The following is a 25,203-nucleotide window of genomic DNA, read 5'->3' on the forward strand; positions in this document are numbered from 1 at the left end:
AGATGAGGATAAATTTCTTCACCCAGAGGGTGGTGAACTTGTGGAATTTTATACCACAGAAGACAGTTGAAGCTAAATCATTAAAAATATTCAAGATGGAGTTTGATATAATTGTAGAGGCTAAAGGAGTCAAGAGATATGGAGGGAAAGCAGTAACAGGGTACAGAATTTAGGTGAGCAGCCATGATCACTTTGAATGGAAGAGCACACTTGAAAGGCTGCATGGTCTCTCCTGCTCCCCTTTTATGTTTCTATCTTGGGATTGGTCTTTAAATGAGAAGGGCTATTCCATGGATGAGTCAAACAACAATCTGACATAGATATACTCACAGAATTATACCTTACATGTACTACTCCATGATAATCTCTGTCCCACGAGCTAAGCATGCCAGTTATCTTGTACCCAGCTTCCAATAAGAATTCTATTCCATTCTCTCAGATTCCTCGGCTCTATTTGTTCCAATGACGAGACTTTCCATATTAGTGCTTCTGAGATATCTTCCTTAACTTTGGCTCCCCCTCTTACTATAGTTGATAGGGTTCTCCACCAAGTCTTTCTTATTTCCCACAATTTTGCTCTCACCTGTTCTCCTCCCAGCTTAGAGAAAGGATAGAATTCCTCTTATTTTCACATTCTATCCCACCAGCAACCACATTCAACACAACTCAATGGACCATCTTCCATAATTTCTCCCAAATCAACAGGATTCCACCACTAGACACATACTCCCCTCTGTACCTTTGAGCATTTCAAAGGCACCTACACCCAGAACTAGATGCACTTCTGGCTAAACTATTCCAGTACAGTTACAACACTGGTAGCTACCCATCAGTGTGGAAAATTGCCCAAGTATGTTCTGTTTACAAAAAGCACAACAGATCTAACCAGATTAATTAACCCCCAATTAGTTAACTCTCAATTGTCAACAAAGTGATGAAAGGCGTTGACAACAATGCTATCAAGTGGCAACTACCCTCCAGTAGCCTGTTCACTAATGAAGGGTCCTGGATCTCACCAGGACCCTTCAACTCCAGACTTACCTGCTAAAATTCTGTCTGAATTTATTGTTCATTTTTTGTCAGTATTCAAGCTGGAAATCTACCCACTCTCCAATGCATTGGGCTGGATTATGCTTAACTTAGTTTGTGCCTCACATTTGACAGACTCCCCCATGTCCCCTATCCCACTGCATGAACCCTGTGGCCACGTGTAGGCTTTTTAGATGCGTGTCTAATTGAAATGGAGGTTCACCTCCATAGCTCTCACTTCCATGGCCATCTTGAAAAGCTGAGCAGTCCACAAGTGGTAACTGGGCCTCTGGTGGCAGATCCTGAAGCCCTGTCCCCAAACCATCTGATATCCCTCTTGACAGTGCTGAAAGCCTTTTGAATGGTTTTTAAATGATTCTGACACTTTGACATCTAGAAACAGTTGAAACAGATGTCCGGGGACTGGAGAGTCGCTGGGGAGGGAGTACACACTCGTCTGTATCAATGGTGTGAGGTGAAGGTGGTTGAGAGCTTCGAGTTCCTAGGTGTAAATATCACCATTAACTTGTTCTGGTCCAGCCAGGTAGACTCTATGGCCAACGCCTCTACTTCCTCAGAATCCTCAGGATACTTCCTCAGAAGGAAATTTGCCATGTCCCCAATGACTCTCACCAATTTTTACAGATGCAGCCATCAAAAGCATCCCATCCAGATGCATCATGGCTTGGTACGGCAACTGCTGTACCCAAGGTCACAAGAAATTGGAGAGAGTTGTGAACTCAGCCCAGTCTATCATGAAAACCAGCCTCTCTCTCCATTGCCTCAGGAAAGCAACCAACATAATCAAAGACCCCTCCCGGTCATTCTCTGTTCTCCCCCCTTCCATTGGGCAGAAGAGTTAGGAGCTTGAAAACACGTACCACCAGGCTCAAGGACAGCTTCTGTCCCATTGTTATATGACTCTTGAACAGACTTCTCATACGGTAAAGATACACTCTTGATTTATCAATCGACCTTGTCATGACCTTGCACCTTATTGTCTACCTGCACTGCACTCTGTAACTGTAATATTACAGTTACAGTTACAGAGTGCAGTGCAGGTTACATTCTGCTATTACTTTCCTTTTGTACTACCTCAATGTACTTCTTTATGGAATGATCTGTCTGGATTGCATGCAAACAAAAGCTTTTCAGTGGATCTTGGTACATGTGACAATAATAAACCTACTACCGATTACCAGGGGCTGGTAAGTTTCAGGGGAGTGCAAGAGCCAGAAAGTTTTGGGGGAGCATGAGAAACATTACCTGGTGAGCCGGGTGCCAAATTACTGGGATTTCAAAATAGTCAGGTTTACTGTAACAAGAACAATAACTTGGCTCTATCTATTACCATTAATGTACAAAATTATTTTAAGGTACTTCATAAAAGTGTAATCATACCAACAAAAAATCTTGTATATTGTATCTTGTATATAGTGTGGACAAAGTCATCATGGACACCTTGCTCAGTGAATCAAGTTTGGAGGCTATGATTTTTTGATGCTAGCTCCAAGAAATTTAGATTATCTCCCAATAAAGTTGATAAAATTAAAGTTTCACAACCATTCACTTAAAGATAACTCATTTGAAAATCTGTAGGAAAAAAGTGAAATGAGGAAAGACAGACCTGGATGATTTGTCTCTACTGCTCATTCTGCTAGGAACATTGCGACCACTGCTAACTGCTGGAACCTCGATAACTTTGTCATCGGTTGATGTTGCTACCACCTGGGGTCTGCAAAATAAGGTATTAAATTCATTAATTTTTATCTGCACAGAATGAAAGTGGAAAAGCAGCAATTATTATATTTTATTCAAAAATTCTTAGAATTTTGAGAAATGCCATTTTGGGAGAAAATTTCACTTCTTCCAAGTTTTCCCACAATCAGAAGGATTTTCATTTCTAATATTTAACATTAAGTGCCATGTAACAATCAAAGCATTAAAAAAAAACCATGATAATTATTGTATTTTAAGAAGAACATTCAAAGGAGAATCAATAAGTGTATGATCAGGGAGCGTTTTCAGCATGATGCATTCTGGCTATTTATAAAATGTCAGAAAATGTGGGCAAAAATTTGCTAAATCTGCCTTGAGAAAAATTATACCACAATTCCATTACAACCTAATTACAATCTTAATTACACCTCTTCTTACCCTGTAAAGACTTCATTCCATTCTCCTGGAGAAGGCACCTGGGGATTCTTTAACTGTGGATTTTGTAACCTCTCACCTATTCTTCACTCTTTCATATCAAAGTATTCACTATAGTTCTTTTTTAGATTCAGTTTTCTTTTTTGATTTATTGGAATACATTTTTCTTTATAGAATCGTAGAAATTTAAAGTACAGAAAGATGTAGTTGAGACCTGAATGGATTAAAATTGATAAAGTGGTGAACTTGAAAGGATAGCTGCACTTACAGTGGATAAATCAACTGGTTTAGAAGGAATGCATCCTCAGTCACTGAGGGAAATGAGGGTGAAATTGCAGAGACCATTAGCTGTAATCTTCCAAACATTTAAAGATTCAGGCTGTGGATGAGCACTGGAAAATTGTAGAAGTTAAATTCTTACTTTAAAAAGTACATTGGGATAAACAGAATAACTGTTAAGTACCCTCTGATATCACCCAATGTTGACCTAAGCCCGGATTCAGACAAACAATGAAGAAAGGCATGTGGGAACAGCACCAGGCATACCTAAAAATAATGAATTGCAATTCAGAACTACTTGCATGCTAAACAACAAAAGCAGCATGCAATAGACAGGGATAAATGATTTCACAACCAACAGGTCAAAGTCTTGCCCCTGCTACCACATTTAGTTGCGAATGGTGGTGGTTGCTCTCAGCCCAGTTCACCTTGTAAAGTTATCCTCACAAACATATGGGGACTAGGGTCTAAATTGGGAGAGCTCTCTCACAGATTAATCAAGCAACAGCCTGAACCAGTCACACTTGCAGAATCTACCTTACAGACATCATACTAGACTCCATCATCACAATCCATGAGTACACCTTGTCCCATCGGGAAGACAGAGCCACGAGAGGTGATGACACAGTGGGATACAGGTGGGAGGGTGTAGATCTTGGATTCCTCAACATCAGCTCCAGACCCAATTAAGTCTCACGGCATTAGATCAAACATGAGCAAAGAAACCTCCTAATTACCACCTGCTATCCTCCTTCAGCTGTTGAATCAGTGCTCCTCCGTTTGAACAGCAATTGGAAGAAGCACTGAAAGTAGCAAGGCACAGAATGTACTGTGGGTGGGGGACCTTAATGTCCATCACCAAGAGTGGCTTAGTTCCATCACCACAGACTGTTGGCTAAGTCCTACAGGGCATAGCTGCCAGAGTGGGTCTGTGGTAGTTAGTGAGTGAAGTAACACAGGGATAAACCTACTTGACCTCATCCTGAGATTCATCTGTTCATAACAGTATTGATAGGAGTGACCATCGTATTGTCTTTGTGGAAACAAAGTCTTATCTTCACATGGAGGATACTCTCCATCATGTTGTGGAGCACTACAAACGTGCTAAACGGGATTATCTCAGAATGGATCTAGCAGCTCAAAATTGGTTATCTATGAGGTATCAACCCTAGTTTAATAAGGAGAGCAGAGGGCTTGTCAGGAGCAGCACCAGGTATACCTTAAATGGATGAGTTTCTGGCCTAGTGAAACTGGAATACAGCATTACTTGCAACCCAAACAAAACAGCATGCAATAGACAGAGCTAAATGACATCACAACCAAAAGATCAGATTGTAGCTCTGCACTGACAACATCTAGTCATGAAACAACAAAACATCACCATCCTCTGTGATAGTGGGACCCAGCCTGCGAGTGCCAAAGAAAAGGCTAAAGCATTCTCAACCAAGTTCAGCCAGAGGTACAGCCTAGATGATCTATTGTGGCTTTCTTCTGAGATCCCCACCTTTACAGAAGCCAGTCTCCAGCCAATACAATTCATTCCACACACTATCAAGGAACAGCTGGGGACAGTGGATATTGTCTGGTCCCAAATGTTGCACTGAAGACCTGTGCTTCAGAACTTGCTGTGCCTCTGGCTATGCTATTTCACTACAGTTACAACACTAGCATCTACAATGTGGAAAATTGACCAGGTTTATCCTGTTCACTCAAAGAGAACAAATCCAACATGGTTAATTACTGCCCAATCATCAGGAACATGAGGGAAACTGTCATTAACTTACTCACCAGGACCACTTGGCTCCAGACACTTACAGGCTGGGTCCTACCATCATTGAGGATGGGGATGTTTAGTTGTTCACTACCACTCATAACTAGATGTTATCAGTGCAGAGCTATGATCAGATTTTTTGGTTGTGATGTCATTTAGCTCTGTCTATTGCATGCTGTTTTGTTTGGGTTGCAAGTAATCCTGTATCCCAGCTTCACTAGACCAGCACCTCACCCATTTAAGGATGTACAGGTGAAATGAGAGTAACTGTGTTGACATCAAGGCAGCAGTTAACCAAGTATGACATCAATGGATCCTGGTAAAACTGAAGTCAATGGGAAAACACTCTAGTAGCTGGAGTCATACTTCAGACAAAAGAAAATGGTTGTGGTTGTCAGAGATTAATCATCCCAGCCCCAGAGCATCACTGCAGGAGTTTCTCAGAGCATAGTCCTAGGCCCAACCATCTTCAGCTGTTGCATCAAAGACCTTTCTTCCACTATTTGCTTTTCCTCATCAAATGAAGCAGCCCGTGCCTGGGTGCAGCAAGACTTTGACAACATTCAACAATGGGTAGACAAGTGGAAAGTAACATTCATGCCACAAAGTGCCTGGCAATGATCATTCCTAGTAACAGAATCAGACAACCTACCTTGACATTCAAAATCACATCCCTTGAGCAATGGCCCAGAACTTCATAGTATTGTATCTTAACCACTATGCCACCATTACCAAAGCTCTATTGAACCCTTATAAAATACTGGGATTGGCTACATCTGGAACACTGCATCCAGATCTGGTACCACACTTAAAGAGGGATGTGAAGGGTGCAGAAAAGCTACAAGATTAAACTGGAGAGGCTAGGATTTTCCCAATGTAACAAAGAAGGTTGAGAGGACATTTGAAAAGGAGGTACAAGATCATGACTGGTTTACAAAAGGTAAATGGAGAGGAATATTGCACTCTATAAGCAGATGGTTAATGGACACAAATTCAAAAATTCCAGGCAAAAGGGAGATGTGAGGAAGAACTATTTTATACAAAGAGCAGTTATGTTCTGGAATTCATTGCCTGTAAAGGGAATTAGATATGCATTTCAGAAAATAATTTGTAGAGATATGGAGTAAGAGCAGCAGAACGGGACTGACCAGATTACACTACTAGGAGTTGGCATAGAATGAATGAGCCAAATGATCAAATTATGGTGCCATAACAATCCTATAATTCTAAGGTGACTTCAAAAATCAGATTCATAACTGGAACTTCCCTTTCATGATATCACTGCAGTGCAATTTAATGTTAGGCACTAGATGGGGGAGGGGTGGGGCATACAGAGAGGGAAGGGTTCTGCACTGTTTATACTCACTAGCAATTCGGCAAAAAATGGCAAAATAGATAAAACCTCAAATACCAACCTTGATTACCAACTAAGGTCCTTTAATATTTTAAATATCAAGCAACGATTTGGCCTATGCAAATTGAATTGGAGGTATTAAGATGAAATGTAACTTACTCATTTGTTCTTTTTGCATTAATTAAAAGTATTGGGCGATGCTGGTTCAAGTCCTGATTACTGAATTCTTCAAGAGTCAAGACTTTCTTGCCTAGTTTTACCTATAAGGATAAAGGTTTCAGTTAGCTAAGTCTTGGCATGCAATACTGTATGGTTTGTACTTTTTATCTTAGTTAGGGGAGATATCACCCTGTCTGAGCTTGAGGATGTCATTAATCATGTTGATAAATTCTCTGAGATAGTAAATTAACGAGGAAAAAGTACAGGATTTTAGGTTTAATTTCATAAAGTGATTGCAAGAAATCACAAGATCTATATTAACATAATAAATATGTATAGCTATTTAAATATTAATTGTTTAAAGTATTTTACAAGGAGAAGACAGATTGAAGCTTGTTTCTAATTCAATTCCACAGAACCCAGATTCTGACATACAACTATAAAGTCAATTTAACTTTTATTATTTTCTACAGTGTCCACCTATCAACTAACCTGAAGTTAGTTCAGGGCACTTGGTTACCTATTATTGATGTAATTGTTTATTAGTTGAAAGTGAGATGGATATGTAAGATTAATAGATTTTTTTACCCGACCAGGATCATAGAAACCATCTGTGATGATGTCACTGGATGACAAGTATCCAGTCAGTGTATATTTGAGAGATGCATTATGGTCAAGTAGTCTGCTCACAGCTATTTCACTAAAATTGTTCCGACGACTTGAAGACAGGTTTATTTCTTGCAGAATTTCCAATGCACTGTGGAATAAAATTAAACATAAAAGGATTTTTATAGCCACACAGAAGAATAGATAACATATCGATTAAGAAAGCTGTTCTTAACTGACTGTGCCTGGCATTCACCCTAATTTAAAATATAATGAGAGGTTTATTAGATTGATATTAAGAATTCCGAGTATAATGAATCTGGGAAGTTCAAACCAATGGACAATATGGGTAATCTTTTTTTTAATTTCATCATCTTTCTCTAATAACTTCATCAAAAAGCTGTCTTTTACAAATCCATTCTGGCTCTTTTTAATTAATTCAAAGGATTCTAGTGCCTGTTAATTTCTTTTCCTGATTATTGCTTCTAAAATTTTACCTCCCACCAACTTTAAAGTGATTGACCTGTAGTTACAGGGATGTCCTTGCACCTTTTCCAGACCAAGAACATCACATTTGCCAGTTTCCAAATCTTTGGCACCTCCCTCTTACCTGAGTAATATTGGAAGATGATGGCCAGCTCTTCCATTATCTCTATCCAATTTCTCTGAGCAACTCAGGATGTAAGTCACCTGGACCAGGTAATTTATCCATGCTTTACATAGCTACCCTTTCTAATATGTCCTGTCTGACAGTATTTATCTCTGCTATATATGCTCTCATCAATATTTTGTCAACATCCTCTTATTAAATGCCAAAACAAAATACTCATTAACTATTTGCTGTAGATTACAACAGGATATTGATAGAATGCAGGCCTGGGCTGAGAAGTGGCAGATGGAGTTCAACCCAGAAAACTGTGAAGTGATACACTTTGGGAGATCGAATTTCAAGGCAGAATACAAGGTTAATGGCAGGACTCTTAGCAGTGTGGAGGAACAGAGGGATCTTGGGGTCCACATCCATAGATCCCTCAAGGTTGCCATGCAGGTTGATAGGTTTGTTAAGAAGGCATATGGTGTGTTGGCCTTCATTAGCCGGGGTATTGAGTTCAAGAGCCGCAAGGTAATGTTGCAGCTCTATAGAACACCGGTTAGACCACACATGGAGTATTGTGTTCAGTTCTGGTTGCCTCATTATAGGAAGGATATGGAAGCTTTAAAGAGGGCGCAGAGGAAATGTACCAGGATGCTGCCTGGATTGGAGATCAGGTCTTATGAGGATAGGTTTAGTGAGCTAGGGCTTTTTTCTTTGGAGCGAAAGAGAATGAGAGGTGACTTGCTAGAGGTGTACAAGATGATAGGAGGCATAGATCGAGTGGACAGTCAGAGACTTTTTCCCAGGGGGACAATGGCTAACATGAAGGGGCACAATTTTAAGGTGACTGGAGGAAGATATAAGGGGGATGTCAGGGATAATTTTCTTTTTACACAGAGAGTGGTGGGTGCGTGGAACGCACTGCCAGTAGAGGTTGTGGGGGCAGATACATTAGGGACATTTATGAGACTCTTAGATAGACACACGAATGATAGAGAAATGGAGGGCTATGTAGGAGGGAAGGGTTAAATAGATCTTAGAGCAGAATAAAACGTCAGCGCAACATTGTGGGCTGAAGGGCCTGTACTGTGCTGTAATGTTCACTTTTAGCCATATATCACCTTCTTTATCGCTAATAGGCCCCTCCTTGCCTCTTATTACCCACTTACTGTTTAAATGCTGGTAGAAGAGTTTTGTGTTCCCTTTGGTGTGAACTGCCATTCTATTCTCTTACTCGTACTAACAAATATGGGAGAGGAACTAAATACCGTCAGTACTGATTGGATATTAGGCAAGACAATGCAGTTGAATGCTATGGGTCCACAGGGTTTACTTCCAAGGATATTAAAAGAAGTAGCTATGGAGGTAATCTGATTAAGTAGAGCCAACATGATTTCACAAAGAGAAAATCATGTCCAAAAAAAATTATTAGAGTTCTTCAAGGCAGTATCAATCATATGAGATGGGGGGGGGGGGAAAGTAGTAGATGTAATATATTTGGATGCTCAAAAGATATTCAGCAAAGTGCCACACAAAGTATGATATTGTTGCAATCACAGAAACATGCTTGCAGGAAGGGCAGGACCGACAGTTCAATGTTCCAGGGTATTGATGTTTCAGATATGACAGAGGGGGTGCAAAAGTAGAAGGGGTATTGCACCACTGATCAGGGAGAGCATTACAGCAGTATTCAGGTTGAGTTTATTGTCATATGCACAAGTATGGTGAGGTACAGGCACAATGAAAAACTTGCTTGCAGTAGCATCACAAGAACATAGGTTCAGAGGATATCCTGGAGTATTCAGCCAATGAGGTTATATGGGTGAAACTTAGGAATAAGAAAGGGGCGATCACTTTAATGGGACTCCCAATAGTCAGTAGGAATTAGAAAAGCTGTAGTAGGTGATGTTAACTTTCCTAGTATTGACTGGGATTGTCTTAGAGCAAGGGACTTAGATGGGGTGGACTGCATAAAATATATCCGAGGGATTTTTTTGAAGCAGTATACAAAGGATCCTACTTGAGAGGGGGATGTACAGAATCAGAATCAGGTTTATTATCACTGACATATGTCGTGACATTTGTTACTTTGTGGCAGCAGTACAGTGCAAGACATAAAAATTACTATAAGTTACAAAAATAAATAAATAGAGCAAAAGAGAAATTATGAGGTAGTGTTCATAGGTTCATGGACTGTTCAGAAATCTGATGGCAGAGGGGAAGAAGCTGTTCCTGAAATGTTGAGTGTGGGTCTTCAGGCTCCTGTACCTCCTCCCCTATGGTTGTAACGTGAAGAGGGCATGTCCCAGGTGGTGAGGGTCCTTAATGATGGATGCCGCCTTCTTGAGGCACCACCTCTTGAAGATGTCCTCAATGGTGGGGAGGACATGATGGAGCTGGCTGAGTCTACAACCCTCTGCAGCCTCTTTTGGTCCTGCACATTGGAGCCTCCATACCAGGTGGTGATGCAACCAGTTAGGAGGCTCTCCACCGTACATCTGTAGAAATTTGCAAGAGTCTTTGGTGACATACCAAATCTTCTCAAACTGCTAATGAAGTGGAGCTGCTGGCATACAGTACCTTCTTCATGATTGCAGGATTTATTCTCTGAGATGTTGAACCCAGGAACTTGAAGCTGCTCACCCTTTCCACCGCTGACCCCTCAATGAGGACTGGTGTGTGTTCCCCCGACTTCCCCTTCCTGAAGTCCACAGTCAATTCCTTAGTCTGCTGATATTGAGTGTGAGGTTGTTGTTGCAACACCACTCAACCAGCCCATCTATCTCACTCCTGTATGCCTCCTCATTGATTCTGCCAACAACAATGGTGTCATCGGCAAATTTATAGATGGCGTTTGAGCTGTGCCTAGCCACACAGACATGAGTGGAAAGAGAGTAGAGCAGTGGGCTAAGTACGCATCCTTGAGGTGTGCTTGTGTTGATCGTCAGTAAGGAGGAGATGTTATTACTGATCCGCACTGATTGTGGTCTCCTGATAAGGAAGTCAAGGATCCAGTTGCAGAGGGTGGTACAGAGGCCCAGGTTTTGAAGCTTGTTGATTAGTACTGAGGGGATGATGGTGTTGAACGCTGAGCTGTAATCGATAAACAGCAGCCTGACGTATGTTTTGCTGTTGTGTAGGTGCTCCAAAGCCAAGTGGAGAGCCAGTGAGATTGCGTCTGCTGTAGACCTGTTGTGGCGGTAGGCAAATTGCAGAAGTGTCCAGGTCTTTGCTCAGGCAGGAGTTAATTCTAGCTATGAACAACCTCTCAAAGCACTTCACCATTGTAGATGTGAGTGCTACCGGGCAATAGTCATTGAGGCAGCTCACTCTGCTCCCCTTGGGATGATTGATGCCCTTTTGAAGCAGGTGGGAGCCTCTGACTGCAGCAGTGAGAGGTTGAAGATGTCCTTGAACACTCCAGCCAGTTGGTCGGCAGAGATTTTCAGTATCCTGCCAGATATATCAATAGGGCCTTGAAGCCTTGATGTCAGAACATCTTTCAACCTCTTGAAGGATGTTCTGACGTTGGCCTCTGAGACGAGAGATCACAAGGTTGCTGGATGCTGTGGGGATTCGCACAGGTGTAGTGTTATTCTCCCTTTCAAAGCGTGTATAAAAGGTATTGAGCTCATCAGGGAGTGAAGCATCACTGCCATTTATGCTGTTGGGTTTCGCCTTATAGGAAGTAATGGCACAGCTGTCGTGCGTCTTTAATTTCACACAGAATTGTCTTTCTGCTCTTATGATGGCTTTCCATAGGTTGTACCAGGACTCCTTGTAGGGTTCTGGATCACCAGTCTTGAACGCCACAGATCTAGCCCTCAGCAGACTGCAGATCTCCTGGTTCATCCAGGGCTTCTGGTTTGGGAAGACTCAGTATGTACTCGAAGACACACACTCATCCACGCAGGTCTTGAAATTGGTGACAGCCATGGCATATTCATTCAGATCTGAAGATAAATCCCTGAATATGGTCGAGTCCACCGATTCAAAGCAATCCTGTAAATGCTCCTCCGCCTCCCTTGGCCATACCTTCATGGTCCTCACCACTGGTGCTGCGGTCCTCAGTCTCTGCCTATACGCTGGGAGTAGAAGTACAGCCAGGTGATCGGACTTGCCAAAGTGCGGGTGGGGGATGGCACAGTAAGCGTGCTTGATGGTGGTGTAACAGTGATTGAGTGTGTTAGCTCCTCTGGTTCCGCACGTGACAGGTTGGTGGTAGTTTGTCAGAGACTTCAAGCTAGCCTGATTGAAGTCCCCCACGATGATCGGGAAGACATCATGGTGCTGTCTTGTGAATGCTGATCATGGTGCTCAGCTCCTTCAGTGCCAGTTCGACATTTACCAGGGGTGGAATGTACACCGCTACCAGGATGATAGCTGAGAACTCCCTCGGCAGGTAGAACAGACAACATTTGACCACCAAATGTTCCAGGTCAGGGGAGTAGAACTGAGACAGAACTAGCACGTCTGTGTACCACGATGAGTTAATCATGAAGCAAACGCCACAGCCTCTGCCTTAACCTGATGTCACTGTCGTGGTGGATAGGGAAGTCCTCAACCTTACTTGACCTTATCTGAGGGAATGAGAAAGGACAAGTGATAGAAAAATCTGTGGAGTATCCCTTTGGTTCGATAAGCTTCAAGGTAGTCGAGGAAAAAGATAAGGTTGGTCCTCGAGATAGGGCCCTAAACTGGGGGAAGGCAGATTTCAATAGTGTGAAAAAGGACCTGGCAGAAGTAGAGTGGGAGTAGCTACTACAGTGGAAAACAACATCTGATAGTGGGAGGCATTTAAAAGCAAGATAGTAAGAGTCAGCACGAACCTGTAAGGGTAAGAAGCAAAGATGGTATGGTATGTTTAGGGAGCCTTGGTTAACAAAGGATATTGACGATTTAATCAGGGAGAAGAAAGCATATGTCAGGTAAAGGAAATTGGTATCAAACGAGTCCTTTGAGGCTTATAGGAGATGTAGAAGAGAACTTAAGAAAGAAATTGGGAGAGGCAATAAGGGGCTATGAAATGACCTCGACAAGTAGGATTAAGGAGAATCCAAGGAAAGAGTGGTTCCCCTTAGGGACCTAATGGGTAATCTATTTGTGGAGCCAGGGAAATGAGCAAGGTCCTACGTGAATATTCACCGCCAGTGTTCACCAGGGAGAAGGATGTGGAGGGTGGAGAGTTAAGGGAAGGATATGCTGATATTATACAGCATGTCTGTATCAGGAAGAGGGAAGTGTAAGAAACATTAGGATGAATAAATGCGCAGGGCCAGACTGAATCTATCCCAGGATGCTAAGGGAAGGAAGGGAGGAGATTACTGGGGCTCTGGTAGAGATTTCTGCATCTTCGTTAGCCATGGGTGAAGTACCAGGTCATAAGGATAGTTAATGTTGTCCCCTTGTTCAAAAAGGGCAATAGGGACAAGCCTCAAAATGCAGGCCAGTGAGCCTTATGTCGGTGGTGAGAAGTGTTGGAGAAGATTTTAAGGGGCAGGATTTTGAGGGACAGCGGTGGATGGGTGTTTTTCTGACTGGAAGTCTGTAACAAGTGGTGTACCACAGGGATCAGTGCTGGGACCTTTGTTACTTGTAATATGTATGTATATGAGTTGGATGAGAATGTAGGTGGTCTGATTAGTAAGTTCGCAGATGACACAAAAAGTGGTAGATAGCAAAGAAGGTTGTTTAAGGATACAGCAGGACATGGATCGGCTGGAAAGTTGGGCGAAGTGGTGGCAGATGGCATTTTATTCCAGATAAGTATGAGGTAATGTATTTTGTGAAGTCAAATTCTGGTAGGACATACAGAGTAGGAGCATTGATGTACAGAGAGATCTTGGGGTGCAAGTCCCATAACTCACTGAAAGTGGCAATGCAGGTGGATGATGTCATGAAGAAGGTATTTGGTATGCTTGCCTTCATAGGGTGAGGTATTGAGTATCAGAGTTGGGATGTCATCATGCAGCTGTACAAAACATTGGTTAGACTGCACTTTAAATGTTGTATACAGTTCTGGTCACCACATTACAGGAAGGATGTGTTAGCAGTAGAGAGAGTACAGAAGAGTTCACCAGGACGTTGCCTGGAATGGAGGGCTGCAGTTATAAAGAAAGATTGGAAAGGCTGGGTATATTTTCACTGGAATGCAGAAGGCTGAGAGGTGACCTTATAGAGGTTTATAAAATTAGGAGGGATATAAATAGGATAGATAGAGTCTTTTTCCCAAGGCAGGCGAGTACAGAACTAGAGGGCAAGGGTTTAAAGTGAGAGGGGAGAAATTTAAAGGAAATCTGAGGGGTAAGTTTTTCACACGGAGGGTGGTGGCTATCTGCCATAGGAGGTGGTAGAGGCAGAAACAATTGCAACATTTAAAAGATATTTGGATAGGTATTCAGATGGGAAAGGCATGGAGGATACAGAGCTTATGTAAGCAAATGAGATCAGTGTAGATAGGCATCAGTCAGCATGGTTGAGAGGGGCCAAAAGGGCTCGCTTCTGTGCTGTGCTATGATTCTACTTAAAAGTTACCTTGGAGGATAAGAATTTACAGTATTGGAGTAAGGTTCCATTGTGACTTTCAAGAGGGAAATGGATAAAAATATACAGAGCAAAAATTTTCAAGACTATGGAGAAGAGGCTGGGGGGTGGAACTAGTGATTTGCTCCGATAGAGTCACTGCAGACATGATGTGCTGAATGGCCTCCCTCTATACTGTAACCGTTCCGTGATTCTGCTATATATTATCATGGATAAAGGATTAGCTAAGCAGCAGGAAGCAGCAAATTGGGAGAAGGGGATCATTTTCAGGTTAAGTGTAACTATTGGGGGGATCCCTGTAGCCGTTCACAATATATATCGATTTAGAGGAATGAAGCAAAGATACTGCAGCCAAATTTGAAAATTGGCAGAAGGCAAGCTGTATGGAGGGTGAAAAAGGTTACAGAGATTTGATGTGGGAAATGAGTGTGCATGTACATGTGTATGAGTGTGGAGTGAGCAATAGTGCTCATATTTTCAAAAATCAGACAAATGTACCAAAAGCGATTGTAGTATATGACTGAGCAGAAAGGACAATGCAGCTGCGTCACAGCACACAGTTTCTCCAACTTAGAAATTTCTAATCAGATACTTAGGCTTTCAATGTTACCTGTAAATATCAGGACAAATGCAATCCTGATGGTGACAGGGAAATAGGACAAAGGCCCAAAAATTAGAACAATCCCAATGTTCTAAAGGCATATGATCACCCCACTTGTGGTTAGGGTGAAGGTGCCAGGGGAAAGGGCAAGGTTTCTTAGAAATGCTACAAGGGGAGAGCACTTTGTTTCCTTCCTCTTTGGGAGGATGGAAAATTAAAGAAAGAGTCATACAGTAGAGGTCCTGGCAATATTTTGTTATAGCTTAGCCGGAGAGCTGATAGTGCAACCCAGTTTTTGTTTTAGTGACGTAGCTTATGGCTGCCAAAATAAAATGGAAAGAAAACAAATGACAAATGAGTAAAAATATTCTGAAAAATTATGCAATCATTTTTCAATCAGTATGCTTATTTTATCTCAAGCAATATAATTTACAATTATTTGAGTTGATTATGATGGACCGATGAGTATCTCTCAGTGAATACTATAATAAATTTAACTTGGTAATTACAGTACAACCTATGCTGCATTAGCAATGACGGTTCTTTGTTGAGAATAATCATGGGCATTACCACCTGTATGTAGTTCCATTAAAATAAATGATATTGAAGTTGTTTTATACCACTTAATACAGAATAACAGTGCACAGACTTTGCAAAATTACAGAAACATTTAGTCCACTTATCCAGAGCTTAATTTTAATGTTTAACAGTTGAAATAAATTGTAATTACTGGAAGGTCTGAAAAGCTATTTAAATACTGTTTCCTGGGGAGAAAAGCTTGTATAACTGATAATAAGATTATGAGTGTGCTGAAATTAATAAAAGGATATTTGTAATCTATGTTTTATCTAATGTTTTATATTATAGTTTACTTGCTTTAACACATGACCGCAAAGATATTTGAAATTTGGAAGTTTCTGCATCACATTTTTTTTTGCTTCCTGATACTTAATACTTAATTATAAGCTGTTTATTGATCTCCATACATACCCCAGTTTACAAAGTTCATGTGTTGTGGGCTCATCTTTCCCACAGACGAGAACAGCCCAACAAGCATTGCGTCTCACTTCATCATTATCCGAATGCAACAGTTCAACAAGTGGTTCCAATCCACCAGCATTTCTCAGCTGTGGAAACAAACTCAATTAGAAATGTATCATTTCAACCCAGTAGGCATTTGTCTCCCGTAGATATTAGTTTAAAATACCACAGCGCCAGAAAATAACAAACATCAGTCGACTCTCAGTGGAAATGTAGAGCTTAATTCACTTGATATTCAAAAGACATTGAACTCTAAAATTTCAGTTCCAAATCCAAAGCAAGACAATTTTAAAGTCAAGTGATAAGTAGTTTTCTATACTGATTTGATTCTCAAAGCTCATGGCTCAAGAGCTACTTTTATAAAGTTTATGTCACAAATCACAGACTTACCCAGAAGAGTTAATTTGGTGATTCTGGCAAACTGAAGCTCACTCTGCAGTGATACCTAAAATTTTTTTCAAGACGAATTCATTGAATAATGTTATTGAATTATTAGCATAGGTTTGGCCTTGCACGGTCAGATATCTAATTGTGCAACTGTGGGAAGGAAGGTAGGAAGTCTGGAATGAAACTGGAAGAAAATGGCTTTCAAAGCTTTTAAATTGTTTTTTGACATAATTTCAAAATGAATTTTTTCAACCATAGTCAAGGACTTGACAAAAGAAAATGTGATGAAAGGATACCTAAAATGGAAAGACAGGGTGTATTGGAAATGATGATATAGTGCACCCCCTGTTTAATGATGAGCAAAGTAAATGTACTACAGACACAGGGAGTTTTGTACTGTATTGTAGACTAAACCACATGGTCAGAGAACTGCATGATGCCACACCTGTAAGATGGTAGCAGTCAGCATTGAACATTTTATAAAGAATACGATTCTCTCTCTAGATAATATCCTGTTTTTTTCTGAAATGCAGATGAGAAACATATCATTCTTTGCCAACAAAACCTCTATCACTTTGCCAGCAAAAGCTCTATCACTTCTATCACTATGCACTAGGGATAGCTAAAAATCCTCAATTTGGCCTTCAGGAGTTAGTATAACCATGTAGCAGCCTCCACTGTGAAGAAGGGATGTTAAAGCCAGGGCTCTAAACCACATTCCAAAGACATATGGGTTAGGAAGTTGTGGGCATGCTATGATGGCACCGGAAGCGTGGTGACTCTTGCAGGCTGCTCCCAGAACACTCTACACAAAAGATGCATTTCACGGGCTGTTTCAATGTACATGTGACTGATAAAGATATTTTATCTTATCTATCGTATTAAGGTAGGAAATGGGAAATTCAACAATGACTGTAATATACATTTGTTCAGTAAAACATGGAAATACAAAAGATTTTGTCAGTGATTCTATGCTTTACAAAAAAATAAATCTGTGCATTTGAGAGAGATGCAAAATTGCATCTACCTTTTCAGTTTCCATAAGCACTGCTGCTCCTTCTCTTCCTAATCTAGAAGTTATCACTGGAACCTCCAAAAGAATTCTAAATTTATTCACTTGGTTTTCTTCTTTTCCAACAGCAATTGGAAGAAAATAAAATATTTTGCAGTGGAAAAATAAAGACCCCAGCAGCAACAAAAATGACATATTTATGATTACTTCTAGAGATAAACCAATATCCATAAAACACTACCAGCAATCATTTTTTTCCAAAAACCTGAAGTAGGAGGAGGAGGTGCTGAGGCCAACTCTGGAGTTCCTGAAATAACATCAATATGCTTAGAGGTTTGTAGTGGACAACAGCACAGGTTCAAAAATTCTTAAACTTTTCTTCCTTGTGCAGTAAGTGTCCTGCATGCCTGATTACACAACCCATGCTTTGTACTATTCCCCCACTAGAGTTGCCTGTTGTGACAAAAAATCAAGTGTTTTGTTGGCTGTGTTAATGTTACATTTATATTTCTAATTACATTTAACACTCAATGCTATCACTATTTGGTATATCACAGCTTTGAACTACTACTTACCTCTGTTCTTCCATTCACATCACAAGCCAATGAAGCCACAACAATTGCAGCCCTGCTCTGCACTAGGGTATTGCTTGACTTCAGTGGTTCCACAATCATTGTCATAGCCCCATAACTCTGAATACTTGTACGTATAGGTTCCCGTAGAGCTAGGTTAGTGATTGTAGTAGCAGCACCGGAAACAATAGCATCCCTTGAATCATGCAGTGATTTCACCAATGGCTCCACTCCTTCAGCATCAAAAACAGCACTGTTTCAAATGAAATACGTATCAGAAGCAAGTTTTTCTTTTTAAGCATGGTCTTAATTGGTACCTCTTGGAGGAAAAGTTTACCTCATGTTTACTTGGATACCTCATTATTTGAAAATAATCATATTCACGAAGTATTTCTCTGGGCATTATATGTCTTCTATTGTTCAGTAAAATGTACATTTCATTTCTGCAGTGAGAATTGTTTGGAGATTCAAACACACTGGAGAAGTTGTACTGTTATCACATCAAACCTCTTCTCATCCTTCCTCACTGTAATACTGCACTTCACCTTCAACAAGCTTCTGCTGTAGTGGAGTGAGTCTAAAGAATGAATGGATCATGATAAACCCAACTTCAGTCATCAATTTAAGCTGCACAGAACATACTTGCATACGTGGAGGCTGAGCTCCATCTCATTGTTGAACCCTTCAATGAAGCTTGTGAGAAGATGGGCCATGAATTAAAGGTTTAAAAACAAAAGGTTTTCTCCACCATTCTGCTTCTACCACACAACACAGTCCATGGCAATCAAGATCAGTGATGAGACCATGGAAACCACAGACCATTTTCCACATTTTCTGAGCTATCTTGCAGTAAGGACAAACATCAATGATGAAATTCATCATTGTTCCAAATCCTCCAGCGCAGCCTTAACTGGCTGAAGAAAAGAATAATAAAAGACCAATACCTACAATCTCCATCAAACTCATGCTCTAACAGGCAACAGTTATCCCTACCCTCTAGTAGGCTTCAGAGATGTGCACAACCTACAATGGGCACCTCAAAGAACTGGAATAGTATCATCAATGCTAACTCGCCAAAATACTCTAAACTCCTGGCAAGATAGGCAAATCAAATCCAGTGGAGTCATCCAGATGACATCCCCATGATCAAGCCTCTGATCACATTCAAAAAACTCTAGCTGGTGCACTCTACTCCAAGCTCCATCATGGAGGACAGAGAATATTTTCAAAGTCTCCTTGAAATAATGTAACATTCACACCAACTTGTGGAAATCTTGTGACTGCTCACATTGGAGAAGGAGCATCTGGGAAGGCATTGAGCACTTCAAGTCTCTACAGTAGGAGCAGAGGAGATCTCATGCAAATAGTGAAGAGGGGCACAACACTCTGAACAACCCACGCCACCTATGGCTGAGTCTACAAATTCCACAAAGGATGCTTCCACAAATAGAAGCCACAGAACCACAATGGAAGTCATCTTTGACCCTGATGTCTGCCCGAGAAGATGACTACAAAAGATGACACAATTTGTCAGAGCCTTGCCTTTAACCAAAACTTACATGCAAACCTCAATAAATAATAGCAATTGTGCTATATTTCATAAGAGTGCACAATAAGAGGATATAACCTTAGCCTTTGAATACATGCTCCTTGGACTTGTGGAAATAGGAATGATGCTCCTTGAAGATTCTTGGCAGTTTAGTTAAAAGAATTTTTGAAGAGCATTTGAAAAGGCACCACATAAGAGAATTAGCCAAAAAAAATTGCAGATGCTGAAAAACTGAAACAAAAACAGAAAATGCTGGAAACACTCAGCAAGTCAGGCACCATCTGGTCAAAATAAAACAGAAAATGCTGGAAGTACTCAGTAGGTCTTGCCGCATCTGTGGGAAGATAAACAGAGTTAACATTTTAGGTCAGAGACCTGACAAAGGGTCAGGGCCTCCAACCTGAAACGTTATCTTCCCACAGATGCAGCCAGACTTGCTGAGTATTCCTAGCAGTTTCTGTTTTTGTTTTAGATTTCCAGCATCCGCAGTTTTTTTCTGTTTTTCACCATCAGGTCAAAGTTCTGATAAAAGGCCACTTAGCTGAAACACTGATTCTGTTTGTCTCTCGGTAGATGCCACCTGAGTGTTTTTGGCATTTTCTGTTTAGTCTCATATAGTTTAGTACATGGGCATGACTAACAGACCTATGAAATAGATATTCTATTCCAAGCTCTATCATGGAGGTAGAAAGAGGCAAAGATTCAAAGGTGTGCTCAAAGCTTCCTTGAAGAAATGCAACACCCTCACTGACACATGGGAATCCCTGGCTTATGACACTCAAAGTGGAGCAGAAGTATTCAGAGTGGCATGCAGAGTTATGCATTTGGTACACAAAAAGATCACCTCATAAATTACCCATCTGCCTGCTACATTAGCTATCACCTCCTATCTGTGCAAGGGTCAATAGCTCTGACATTTGCCTTATTAGCTCCCTCAGAACCCACAAAACCAGAAAGAAAACAAATCATTGTCAAGTAAGATGATGTACTCAATTTGGTAGGGTAGGATGAGGACTATTCTCAGGATCTGCTCTGAGGCCTCAATTTCCAGCCATATTTTTGAAAATTTGGAGAGTTATGTATCCAAGTTTGAAGAGGTTATGAAATTGAAAGGGGCAGCAGGTAGCAAAATGGAATCAGCAAATTGCAAGGTTTGATCAATAAAGTGAAAGTCACGGCCATACAGATCAGCCAAAATTTAACTGAATGATGGAGAATTGCCTAACGGCCTACTTCAGTTCCTGTGTAATATTAACCTTCCTCCACTTTACTTCGAGAACTCTGAAATCTCATAATGTGCTCTGGTTTCTTACATTTATAAGCGGTAGAAAGTACATTACCAAGGTTTTTGGCTGCTGTAAAAGCTGAGCACATTGTCCTTCATCTCTGCAAGCAGAGTTCAATTTCAGCAGAAACTACTGATACTAAAGATCCTAATAACTGTAAGTATTAGGGATATCACTTTGAGTGGATAGACCCCCTGATAGTGTGAACGTACAGGCATTTGAAGTCAAAGATAAATTAGACTTTTAGGGGTTAACATTTTGGTGTTCTGCTGTGCTGGCACAAGGGTAGTAGAAAAAGATTTTTATTCGCCCATACATACAGCTACAGATGCCATTCCAAATTGCAAGATGGAATATTTCACCTGTAAAACCAGGTGTCTTTGAAGAGAGGCAACCTGATTGAAACACACAAGCTCCTTAGGGGTGGATGTGGAAAGGATATTTCATCAGGTAGAAGAATCTATTGTTGTTTATTGTCTATTGTTTATTGTCAAGTTTATTGTCATGGGCTTACATACCCAGGGTATAAATGCCATGAAAATTAGCACTTTAAAGCAGTAACAGAGTCTAGAATAGATGTACCCATGTATAAATAAGAGGTCACCCATTTAAAAGAGAGATGAGCTGATTTGTTTTCTCCCAGAGGGTCATAAACTCTCTTCTTCAAGAGGCAGTAGAAGCAGAGAATTTGAATATTTTTAAGGCAGATATACATGAATTTAAAAGTGGGTAGACGGAAATGCAGAGTTGTGGTTACAATCAGATTAACCATGACCTTATTGAATGGTGGTGCAGACTCAAGGGGCCAAGTGGTCTACTCCTGCCCCTACATTGTAACTTCATATATATATTCCCATCAGGGCAAAAAGGCACGTTTGTCAGATCTACCAGCAGATGGCAGAGTAACACAAAAACAAAGAGCAAAATGGAGGCATCAGTTTTTAAAAAAACTCTTGGTAATACAGGAGAATTTAAATAAATGAAACCGACTTTTCTACAGCATCAGTTTTGTCAGACCAGTGAAGTACCCAAATGAACTTCCAACGAAGCTTTAAAAAAAATCCGAGAAACTCTTCTGACAGTAATTGGTGGAATTTTGGAGAGGACAGAATCTTAGTATAAATGTTCAAATTCTAATGGGTACCACAGACTCCCACCACCTTTCCTAGATAAATTCTTATCTTATACCCTCTTCCATTTCAGGAATTTCAGCCCTTTGTCTGCATGTGATCATGACTTATGGGATGACCCTTGAAATTAGGAGTAAATATTAGCCCAAAACTATAATATAGATCTCCTTTGCTAAAACACTGTTCAAGTGTTCAAAGGGTGTCACGGTAGCGTAGCAGTTAGTGTAACACTATTACAGCACCAGTGATCAGGGTTCAATTCCCACCACTGTCTGCAAGGAGTTTGCATGTTCTCCCCGTGACTGCGTGGGTTTCCTCTAGGTGCTCCGGTTTCCTCCCACATTTCCAAAGACGTACAGGTTAGGAGGTTAATATGGGTGGAATTGGGCAGCGTGGGTTCGTTGAGCCGAAAGGGTCTGTTACTGCGCTGTATAAATAAAGTTTTAAAATAAAACTGCAGTCTAATGAATTTAAGGCAAATTTTAGAAATTTGATGTTTGCTTCATTCTATAACACTGATATTCTTAATGAACAGGGAAAAATATTCAACATAAACTTAAGTGTCAAGTAGACATATCATTAATAATAAAAATGCATACTTAGCATTGTTGGAGTTAGCAGTTGTCAGATTTGCTAGAGCTACATTAACAGCCTCTCTCAGTTCCACATTGTCACTCATCAGCAATGGAACCAGGCGAAAAATACCTTTGGCAAACAATATTTCAGAAATCCAGTTAAACTGTGTACACATGCAGATGACTATCAGAGTACTTACTACACAAAGAAAAGCAAATTATTATTTGAATAATGTTATATCATGCATGCTTACCTTCAGCTCTAAAAGTTTCTTTGCTAGCTTCATCTTCACACATGACTGCTATGGCTTCAGAAGCAGCCACTCTGATTTCATCATTGTTGACTCCCAAAAGTAACACCAAAGTTTTTTCCACACCTTCTTGATGTAAAATATGCCTAGTTTCACCTTATATCATTAAGAGACAAATCAATGCAAAAGAAATTACAAAGCAAAAATGCCTTCTGAGGAAAAATTCTTAACTGCATTAACAGATGAAAAGTAAAAAAAAATGAAATGTTAATGTGGCATACAGAGAACATAAATCTTTGAGAATCACATATTCTTAATTATATAAAATACTTGCATCATTCTTAATTCACTGTAATGTACTTTCTATACAAGCCTGTCAAAATTGAATAACTTAATCAAATGCAATAATGCTGAGAAACAGCAACAGGCAACATTCTACCAGATATCTACAATGAAACTATTACATTTATGGCTAGAAAGCTTCATGCTAACTCTCACTGCTCTGAAGCTTTTGCACAGTTCACAAAAGACGATTACATTGTCAACCACTACAATTACCTTATTGAATCATCCTAAGGAAATTAAAATGTACATCATACAAAATACAGAAAGAAAGAAAAATGCTGGAGATACTCAGTAGGTGAAGCAGCACCTCTGGAGATGAAAACAGAGTTAATGTGTCAGGACGATGACCTTTCATCATAACTAGAAAAAATTAGAAAATGAGCATTTTTTTTAGGTTGCAGAAAAGGTGGGGGAGGGGGGTCTGGTGGAGAGAACAAAAGTGCTGATGGAGTGGAGACCAAGAGAAACAGAATGACACAGATATTGTTGGTGTGCTCTGAGAAAGAGTGTTACTTGCAAGTGGTCTGTCTGGAGGTGGTGAAAATTTGAGGCGATGAATGAGAACGGAGGGAGAAAGCACAGTGTTTAAACTGCAAGATACAGAACACAGTAGCTACTGGAAATCTGAAATAAAAAGAGAATGCTGGAAGTAACCAGCAAGTTGGGGAGCACCTATGAAGAGTAAAAAACTGAACTAACAATACAGGTTGATGGCCTTACATTAGAACTGGCTAGTTCTGACACATACAGGACAGGCTGGTTATCTGAAATCGTAGAATTTAATGTTAAGTTCTAAGCACTTTAATGAGTCGGGATGCTGTTCCTTGAGCAAATGTTGAGCTGTGCTGAACAGTATTTGAAGCCAAAGATAGAGAGGACAGTGTGGGAAAGGAATGGAGAATTAAAGTAACAAGCAACTGGATGCTCATAATTAACTTGGTTGCCTGACTGGAATGTTTTAAAAAGCATTATCCACTTCTTGTTTAGCTTTTTCAATGTAGAGAAGACCAGAATGTGAGTATAAATGCAGTACACCAAAGTGGGAGATGTGCATGTGAATCACTGCTTCATCTTGATTCCCTATAGTCCAAAATTCTATTTCAGCCATGAACATATTCAATGACCCAGCCTCCATAATTCCCTAGGTTCCAAAGATTCCCAACCCTCTTGGAATAACTTCACCCCATCTCAGTCTTGTGGCCAACTTCTTATCCAAAACTGTGCACCCTGGTTCTAGAAGCCCTCATCAAGGGGAACATCTACACAACATCTATCCTATCAAGTCCTCTCAGAATCTTATTTGTTTCAATTACCTTCTTCTAAGCTTGAATGAATATTGGACCACTCTAGTTAATGCTTCCTCAAATGACAACCCCTAGAAATCAATTTGCATAAATCTTTGATGCACCGCCTCTGAGGCAAGGTTATCCTCCCTTAAAGGAGACCAAAAGTTTACACAATATTGTGTTCTCACCAAAAATCAATATAAGATTTCCTTACTCTTGCATTTTTGCCCCTTTGCAACAAAGCCAACATTCTGTTTGTCTTCTTAATTACTTTTATCTTGTGTGTGGAGATGTTGAGTTTTGTGAATACAAACACTTATCAATCTCATAGAGTCAGAGTTATACAGCACAGAAGCAGGCCCTTTGCTCCAACTGGTCCATGCCGACCAAGGTACCCCATCCAAGCTAGTCCCATTTGCCAGCGTTTGGCCCATAACCTTCTAAACCTTTCCAATTCATATACCTGTCCAACCGTCTTTTAAAAGTTGTTATTGTACCTGCCTCAACCACTTCCTCTGGCAGCTCATTCCGCATACGTACCACCCCTTGTGTAAAAAAGTTGTCTCTGAAGTTCCTGTTAAATCTATCCCCCCTCACCTTAAACCTATGCCCTCTAGTTCTTGATTCTCCAACCCTGGGAAGAAGACTCAGTGCATTCACCCTATCTATGCCCCTCAT

General features: G+C 40.5%; 1 protein-coding gene across 3 annotated transcripts in view; it reads right to left on the minus strand.

Annotated features, from left to right (window-relative positions):
• armc3 (armadillo repeat containing 3) overlaps positions 1–25,203 on the minus strand; it is an 81,613-nt gene that overhangs the window by 11,250 nt on the left and 45,160 nt on the right. For all 3 annotated transcript variants that reach the window (XM_052015993.1, XM_052015991.1, XM_052015992.1), the window contains 7 exons: positions 22,898–23,050; positions 22,668–22,773; positions 18,107–18,356; positions 16,082–16,218; positions 7,335–7,503; positions 6,747–6,847; positions 2,657–2,764 (listed from right to left, as the gene is read on the minus strand). In XM_052015993.1, coding sequence (XP_051871953.1) covers positions 2,657–2,764; positions 6,747–6,847; positions 7,335–7,503; positions 16,082–16,218; positions 18,107–18,356; positions 22,668–22,773; positions 22,898–23,050 — 1,024 coding nt within the window. The remainder of the gene's footprint in view (positions 1–2,656; positions 2,765–6,746; positions 6,848–7,334; positions 7,504–16,081; positions 16,219–18,106; positions 18,357–22,667; positions 22,774–22,897; positions 23,051–25,203) is intronic.

This window comes from Pristis pectinata, chromosome 5 (assembly GCF_009764475.1).
Source record: "Pristis pectinata isolate sPriPec2 chromosome 5, sPriPec2.1.pri, whole genome shotgun sequence".
Classification (NCBI taxonomy): Eukaryota; Metazoa; Chordata; class Chondrichthyes; order Rhinopristiformes; family Pristidae; genus Pristis; species Pristis pectinata.